This window comes from Sinocyclocheilus rhinocerous, unplaced genomic scaffold, assembly GCF_001515625.1.
Source record: "Sinocyclocheilus rhinocerous isolate Xijiao unplaced genomic scaffold, SAMN03320098_v1.1 scaffold117, whole genome shotgun sequence".
In the NCBI taxonomy this organism is placed as follows: Eukaryota; Metazoa; Chordata; class Actinopteri; order Cypriniformes; family Cyprinidae; genus Sinocyclocheilus; species Sinocyclocheilus rhinocerous.
In genome coordinates, this window is record NW_015650313.1 from 30,105 (window position 1) to 39,162 (window position 9,058).

The 9,058-nt window shown below is 38.5% G+C and overlaps 1 protein-coding gene across 1 annotated transcript in view; it reads right to left on the bottom strand.

The window, feature by feature from the left end:
• Positions 1-5,529: 5,529 nt before the first annotated feature.
• Positions 5,530-9,058, bottom strand: part of LOC107711602 (potassium voltage-gated channel subfamily G member 1-like) — an 8,399-nt gene continuing 4,870 nt past the window's right edge. The window contains exon 2 of the mRNA XM_016516603.1: positions 5,530-6,392. Coding sequence (XP_016372089.1) covers positions 5,613-6,392 — 780 coding nt within the window. The 3' untranslated portion in view covers positions 5,530-5,612. The remainder of the gene's footprint in view (positions 6,393-9,058) is intronic.

Consider the following 9,058-nt stretch of genomic DNA (forward strand, 5'->3'; position numbering starts at 1 on the left):
ATGGTGTTCATCATGACTCTGTTGAGAATTTAAGGTAACTGGGCCACCTATTGCTGGATCTGGGGCACCCGAAACGTCATTTTGAGCTTGCTCAGTGCAAAATAAATAAATAAATAAACATTACAAAAATACAAATTTATACATGGCTTACATTCACAATGTAAATAAATAAATAAATCTAAGGTGTAAACAGGGCAAATACTGACAAATAGAAATGTAAATGTGCCAGGCCACTTTCCTTCAGAGTTTAGCTCCAACCCTAATCAAACACACCTGAACCCGCAAATCATTGTCTTCAAGACTACTAGAAGGCTACAGGCAGGTGAGTCATATCAGGGTTGGATCAAATCTCTGCAGGAAAGTGGCTTGGAAGGGCCAAGTTTGCCCATCACTGGTTTAAAGGGTTAGTTCATCCAAAAAAGAAAATTAGCCCATTATTTACTCAGCAGTGAGGAATGCAGTGGAGAGAACAAAACAAAACAACGGTCACAAATTAGAAGTGCAAAACGAGGATTTGTAAAGAAAAATGTCAGAGGATTTCGATATAAGCCAAGAGGAGACTGATTTTCCTTTGCTAAAGTAAGGAAACTTTGCTTCCTTTGCTCCTGTAAACAAACGTTGGTTTTCGTGAGTCTCAGACGTGCATGCGCTACGCCTACGTCCTTGACCTACATCATCCGCCCGGAAAGGCTGTCGTATACAACTGTGCAAGCTAGAGAAAAGTAATTATTATGTTTTAAATATGGATATTTTTCTTACAAAAACACATCGATTCGCTACAGGAGGCCTTTATTCATCCCCCCCGGATTCGTCTGAAAGAAGGAAGTCATATATACCTAGGATGCTTTGAGGGTGAGTAAATCATGAGCTAATTTTCATTTCTGAGTGAACTAACCCTTTAAGCGAATGAATCCCTCTCGTTCACTGAAGCATTTTGCTTTTGTGAAACGCGTGACAGCTGCAAGTATGAACAACTGTAGCACGACCAGTAGCATTTGAAGGCGGGATGATACGGAGCATTTCATTGGTTAGACTGATGGGCGAACACGCCCCCTTCACTGAAGGAGTCGGTGACCTCATTGGTGAATGGAGATCTCGTGACGGACTGAATGCGAATCGTTAACGACTGATGCCTTGTCCAAATACCCACACTTGCGGTCTTGGCCACTTGAGAGCTTGTGCACGCGACAGGAAGTAAGTGCGCAAGACTGTCCCAGATATTTTAAAACGCCAGAGCGCAGTGCCCTTAATGCCGAGTTCACACTGCATGATTTTCAAACTCGTTGGATCGCCATTGTTGTCACACTGCATGACTATCTGGGGTAGCATTCAGTTGCTGCTGTGTTCACATTGCACGATGGATCTGCGACAGGGGGTTTAACATTGCATGACTTCACTATATAGGAAGAATCGCCGACAGCTCCAGATATTTAGCATGCCAAATATTTTGCAGGCGTCGGCGACGTGTCAGAACTGAATTAGAACAGAATTTCTTATTTTAAATGTGATCATTATTGCCAATGGAATAATTAACCCAAATAATAAATTAATATATTGACATAGGCTATATTGAATGTGTATATTGTTTTCTAAGAGATTTTATCACACAACTAAATCTGTTGAATGTATATAGGCTACTTTCAGAGCTCAAAGTAATTCTAGAGGATTTTTTTGTTTGTTAATTTTTGCCACTGTCTCCATAAAGAAAGGGACTGCATATGCACGTTCCTCATTGAATATTTGAGACTAGATTGATTGACTGATTAAATGGATTCATATTTTTTTTGAGCGCTTTCTTTAGCTTTGAATTGTCTATAACTTATGACAAGTCTCATTAGGTTTTGTTGTCACTTGCATGAACGAGCACTGATTTGCCTCCGATCTCGGGCATTTGTCGGCGATTTCGCAAAACCTGTCGGCGAGTGAAAAATCAGGCTAAAATCGTGCAGTGTGAACTCGGCATAACACACACTAGATCCACACTATCTCGAATACCACTTTGGAGCGGTATACGAGGCTTAGTGTATCCCATCATGCATCATGTTGTGGAAATAAATTGTGAGACTTTTTGCCGAGATCTCGTGAGAGGTCACGGAAACCTTTCCAATGTATGTGAAATATTAATAATAATTAGATATTACATATAATTTGGTAGTAAAACAAAGAGTTGCATGTTTTATTGGTGCAAATGAGTAGTGGTGATAATTATTTTATTACAACATTTGCAACTGCTTTTTATCACTTAATTAGAAGCACCACAAAATTAAATTGTGTCATCTGTTATAGGGACTACTGAACAGACATTTAGAAGTTGAAATAATAAATTAATATATTGACATAGGCTATATTGAATGTGTATATTGTTTTCTAAGAGATTTTATCACACAACTAAATCTGTTGAATGTATATAGGCTACTTTCAGAGCTCAAAGTAATTCTAGAGGATTTTTTTGTTTGTTAATTTTTGCCACTGTCTCCATAAAGAAAGGGACTGCAGACATATGCACGTTCCTCATTGAATATTTGAGACTAGATTGATTGACTGATTAAATGGATTCATATTTTTTGTGAGCGCTTTCTTTAGCTTTGAATTGTCTATAACTTATGACAAGTCTCATTAGGTTTTGACAGCCACACACATACCAGAGATGAAGGCCTGAGGCCAATTCATGCTGTCTTCTTCCATTTGCACAATATATGTTTGTTGTACAGTAAATCCAAGTTTTTAGCCAAAGATGTGGCACTGCTACCCCCTACTGGCAAAGACTGGTTGCTCTCGGAAAGGCTGTTGTTTCATGACGTCAACATATTATTTACATAATTCCAGCAAGCCACAAACATTTGTATCAAATGAGACCATAAAAAATTTAATCACAAGAAAAAATGAAATCAGGTTTATTCATGTCCTGTGATTTATTATTATTAATATAAATATATATATTAAAAAAAAACAGTATGTGACTTGAGAAACTATATAGGGAGATGTTCCTGGCAGATGATTTCTTAGCAATAAACATTACAGATTGTATTTTGTGGTACAGAATTATATGGCATGAAATCTGCAGGTTATATGGATTTGAATCATACACTTCAGCAAATATCAGCAGCACAAAACTTTGAACATAAACCTGGTGTTTTAATTCGAGTGACATGTTAGTGTGGGATGTGATTTGTGTTTGTTAGAATTAAATTTGCACAAAGGGAAGATACTCATGAAGTACTGAAAATACATGTGCGGATTCAACAGAGTGCAGTGTTGATGGCCATCATATTGAATCATTTCCTGTTGTTAGGTGCGATCACACTCGACTTTGTTTTCCATTCGCTTCTATTCACATGCATGCAAATATGGGAGACCGAGAACGCACGCATATGTGCTGAAGATTCGTCTTTTGCTGTGTATCAAAATTTGGTGACCTGTGAATTCATAAAGATGTTTGATCAATAGAAGATGTAAATGTCAAACAGAAATATATATTTTTTGCATACTCAAAGTGTAGTGTGAAAGCACCTTTAGGCAGAAAGATTTTGAAAAGGGGCCTGAACAACAACAACAAAAATGTCTTGGAGCTTGAGGATTTAAAACAGAAATGCTCAGTTTTGCTTCTTAAAGGCATAGTTCACCAAAAAATGAAGATTCTGTCATTATTTACTAACTCTCATGTCGCTCCAAAATGTACTTGCTTTCTTCCATGGCCTATCCTGGCCACTCTTTTCAATATAATGCACAGTAAGTGATGGGAACTGGGCCTGTCAAGCTAGACAATGATAAAAAAAAACAACATAAAAGTTTCATAAAAGTATATATCAGGACTTCAGAGGTCACATGATAGCTTTGTGCTTATTTTAAGTTTTTATTTACTTAAAATCTTGCATTACACCTTGATGTGCTCCTGTGTTATTTTAGTATTTTATATATTAGTATTACACATTATTATTCATATTATAAATACTACAACAGTATATAAATGTACATACTTTATTTTTACTTAAAATCTTGCATTACACCTTGATGTGCTCCTGTGTTATTTTAGTATTTTAGATATTAGTATTACACATTATTATTCATATTATAAATACTACAACAGTATATAAATGTACATACTTTATTTTGAATTAGTTTTCAATTATTAGATTTTCAGTTTTCATTTTAACTTGGGTTTTAGTAATTGAGTTGTTTTGTCACTTTTATTAGTTTTGAGTTTTACAATTTTTATATAGCTTTTTATATTTATATATAACTTTAATTACTTGGTTGTCATTGCAACATTTCTAATTTCTAAAAGAGTTTTTTTGTTTGTTTAGTTAAGGTTTTTCATCTAATACTTTATTTTATTTCAGCTTTCTTTCAATCACTGAAAACAACTGTTTTAATTTGAGTTAAATAACACTGATGTGTTCATGAGAAGTAGCGAAGTCCAATTAATGACTGAATTCTTTTGAATCTTTTGAAATTAGTTTTCTTTTCTTTTTTACAATTTCAAAGGGCATTATATAGCACACAAATCATTTTTATTAAACTTACATGACAGTTTTATGCATCTTATGTCCTAATATCCTAATGTTATCGTTCCTTTGTGTCGTTATTACAGTTTCGGTGTGGACTTCCCTTTTTTCACAGAATTAGAACTATTATTAAAACTTCATAGTTATCATTATAGTTATCGACCTTGGTGTGAACGGGCCTTTAATGAGGACAGAATTTTCATTTTTGGTGATCTATTTTATTAAGATCAGCCTCATCACATTTACTTTCACTTTTACAGCCAGTCTTTTTCAAATTAACCCAAAGACCTCGATTAGGTAGGTCTGAAAGGTTTAGATATGTTCAACTTAAACTCGGAAGTCAGTTCTGCTGGAAGGTTCACGACTGAGCACCCCTAAAAGACTTTTAAATTGCTAGTTCACCCGAAAATGAAAATTCGGTCATCATTTATTCACCCTCAAGTAGTTCCAAACCTGTATGAGTTTCTTCCTTCTGCTGAACAAAAAAGAAGAGATTTTGAATGTGGTTAACCAAACAGCTGACGGTAGCCATTGACGTCCATAGTATTTTATCCATATAATGGAAGTCAATGGGGACCATCGACTGTTTAGTTACCCACATTCTTCAAAATCTCTTTTTGAACTCATATAGGCTTGGAACTGCTTGAGGGTGAATACATGATGACAGAATGTTCACTTTTTTGGGTAAATTATCCTTTTAACCAAAGTCTTAAGGTCTTTGCACCGAGTCCGAAATTTTCGCACGTTAAAAAATAAATACACAATGACCTCACGTTGTGTCAATCACGTTTACACACTGCCTCCAAAAGTTTCGTCCGTCATAAAACAATTCGGATCAGGTTTGTTTTTCTGCGTTTTCGCATCCGTAGCAAGCATTTTGATAGGAAAGGATGACAAATATGAAAAAAATTTTGGACTCAAGTGTGCAAGGACCTTTAGGGGTTTGGAAGGACATGAGGGTGAGTAAATGATAATAGAATATTCATTTTTGAAAATGAAATCCCTTTAACGGACTGTTGATGGACAATGCGTAAAACGACATTCAAGATTTCAAAACAGCTGCTTTACATTCCGCGTTCCATTAGCATCCTCCACGTTTGCGTACTCCTATTCCTCGCGGTTTCTGTGATCAGACGAGACGCTAGGAAAAAGCACGTCGCTCTCCAGCGACAGGTTGCTGCCCAGACCGGCGATGCGGCTGCGCAGCAGAAAGTGAGTCCTGCGCTGCAGCAGCCGCTGCTGCTCCTGCTTGAGCTCCACGTAGGAGCGCGAGAACGTGTGGAAGATGGAGGTGACGGGGAAAGCCATGAGCAGGATCCCGCTAAGGATGCTGCTGAGCGCGACCACCTGTCCCGGGATGCTGCGCGGCACCATGTCACCGTAACCCACCGTGGTCATGGTGATCACGGCCCACCAGTACGTTGCAGGAATGCTACTGAACTCTCGCGTGGCCCCGGCCTCATTCTCGATCAGGTAGAGGAGCGGCGAGAACAGCGCTATGGCCACGCAGAGGAAGAGGAGGAGCAGGCCGAACTCCCGCGTGCACCGGCGTGCTGTCAGCCCGAGCGTCTGGAGTCCGAGCGAGTGGCGCGCCAGCCGCATCACGTAGAGGATGCGTAACGCCCGCAGCACGCGCAGCACCAGGCCCACTTTGTCCAGGTAGCTGCTGCCCGAGCCCAAGCGCTTCTCGCCCGTGGAGGTGCTGTCCACCACCAGCGTGATGTAGTAGGGCAGGATGGCTATGACGTCGATCAGGTTGAGTGGCCGCCGGAGGAAGGCCAGCTTGCTGCGGTCTTGGATGAAGCGCAGCGTGAACTCCAGCGAGAACCAGGCCACACACACTGTCTCCACGATGAAGATGTTGTAGCACATCTGAGAGCATTTGCCCTGAAACAGACGAATTGAAAGTTGTATATGTGAACCACCATTTAAAAGTCTTGATGCTTTTACTTAGCAAGGAAGCATTAAATTGACCAAAAGTGACAGTTCAGACATTTATGATGTTGCAAAAGATTTCTATAAATGCTGCCCTATTGAACTTTTTATTCATCAAAGAATCCTGAAAAAAAATTAATATGGTTTCCACAAACATATTAAAGGGGTCATATGATGCGATTTCAAGTTTTCCTTTCTCTTTGGAGTGTTACAAGCTGTTCGTGAATAGATAAGATCCCTAAAGTTGCAAAGACTAAAGTCTCAAACCCAAAGAGATATTCTTTATAAAAGTTAAGACTCGTCCACACCCTCCTAAAATGCCTCGTTTAAACACGCCCCCACATATCTACTTCAGATGTGTGCAGCACATTTTATGGAGGACCGTTTCCTGAACCTGGGAAAGTAGCCGACAATGCCGTCTACACACAAAGGCTGTTTCTATAAAGTGGGGTAGTTCCAACTTTGCAAGGACAGTCTGGCGCTTCTGACTCACAGCCTGTAAGTACGTTTTTTATATTTAAAGAATTTGTCACTGACGATTCAAATCCGAGTTTTGGGCAGTGTAGAGTAACGTTTGTAGTTTGTCATTTCTCCGATCACAAATGCAGACATGGTTTTATGTTTACGCGGCGCGATATGCAACGCAACGCGTAAAAAGACAGTATAAGTCATTATAATCAGTAATTATGTCCCCACTGGATGCAACAAATGCCTCATTTGTAATGTGTTTTATTGGTTTTGTCTCGTCGCACCGGGACATGGCATCACAGTATGGTCGGGGCGTAACATTTCCGTCACATGCTTGAGGCATTCGGCCAATCACAACGCACTGAATAGCTAGCCAATCACAGCACACCTCGCTTTTCAGAACGATGAGCTTTGAAAAAATCAACGCGTTTCAGAAAGGTGGGGCATAGAGGAGAAACAATAATGTACATTATGTGGAAAATAATGTTTTTCATTACACCAAATATACAAAATAATGTTCTTTTTAGCAACGTCATATGACCCCTTTAAAAAACACAACTGTTTTTAATATTGATAATAATAAGAAGAAATGTTTCTTGAGCAGCAAATCAGCATATTAGAATGATTTCTGAGGGATCATGTGACACTGAAGACTGAAGTAACGATGCAGAAAATTCAGCTTTGATCACGGGAATACATTCACATAGAAAATACTTATTTTCAATTGTGATAATATTTTACAAAATCACTGTTTTTACTATATTCTAATCAAATAAATAGAGCTTTGGTGAGCATAAGAGACAAAGATATTAAAATCTTGTTCATTTTAATTAACTTTACTTTTCTTAACTTATTTTTTCAGTAGTACTGTGTTTTATTTTTGCTTATTCTGGGGTGTATACACACACACACACACACACATATATATATATATATATATATATACACAGTTTATACAGTGTATATTAGTGCTGTGTTCAATACATCGATACGACGATGTATCGTCACAGAGATCTGACGACGATACACGTATCGATACATCTGGCCCTGTATCGATATCGCGGCACATGCGCTGCAGTGGACCTCGCTTAATTTGAATACAAGAACACCGTTTAAAACGGAGTAGAAAAGTTCAAGGTTTCTAAAAAATAATGAATAGAGCATAATATATAGGCTACAGCGAGGTTTAATCTGGCCGCAGAGGAACACAACCGGGATTGCCTGATATAAAGAGGCGTAATCCTCGAAAAAGATCTTCCCACTTGCGCAATACGGAAATATCTGCAAAGTGTGTTACTTATCTTTGTCAACCTGGCAACCCTGTGTACGCACGCTCTCTCCACTGTTTAAACGCGCTTGCTTTCTGAAAGCTTGCAGTTTAGCAATCTCCACTTCAATACTCTATTATCAGAAAAGTGTAATTTATCAAGTGTTCATTTATGAGAGAAAGAGAGAGAGAGCGAGAGAGAGAGAGGCGGTGTATGTATGAATTACCACCGTTTTGCCGAGTTTCTCTATTAACAGTGAAGCTGTGGCTTTAATTGCTTTAGAAACGATGATGTTACCAGCTCCTTGTTGAGAAAGATAATGTAGCTCTTCAGCGATTAAGCTATTTTATTGATAAAAATGTCGGGGCAGCGCTAAAAAGTTTGTCTAAACGCGAAAAAGAATGTCTGTGTGCGCGTGCGCAGTGTGATCTGACTAAACGTGTGCGCGTGAGCTACAGTGAAGACAGCGCATTAGTTTAGAACTCTTCTAATTTTAATTTTTTTAACGTAGAGAGTGTGTTGATTTGTGCAATAATAACCTACCAGCAATGTTACGATGATTTTAATATATTAGAATGAGTACATTACAATATAGCCTAAATTTATTAGAACGAGTACATTATTATTTATGGGCTTAAAAACAAGATGCAAACAATCAGAATATTGTACCTGGTGGGGAGTGCACAATGTAAACATGAAACATATGCCATTACCTATAGGCTATTGTACTGTGGTACAGTTATAGTGGCCCTTCATAATGCAGAGGTCAAGGGCCTGTTCTGCCAATAGTTAGCAACGGCCCTATGGTATGCAGTGTTTAATAAACAGCTGTTTTACTAAATTCTGCTGAGGTGAAATTCAGTGCAGTCATGTATCGTGATA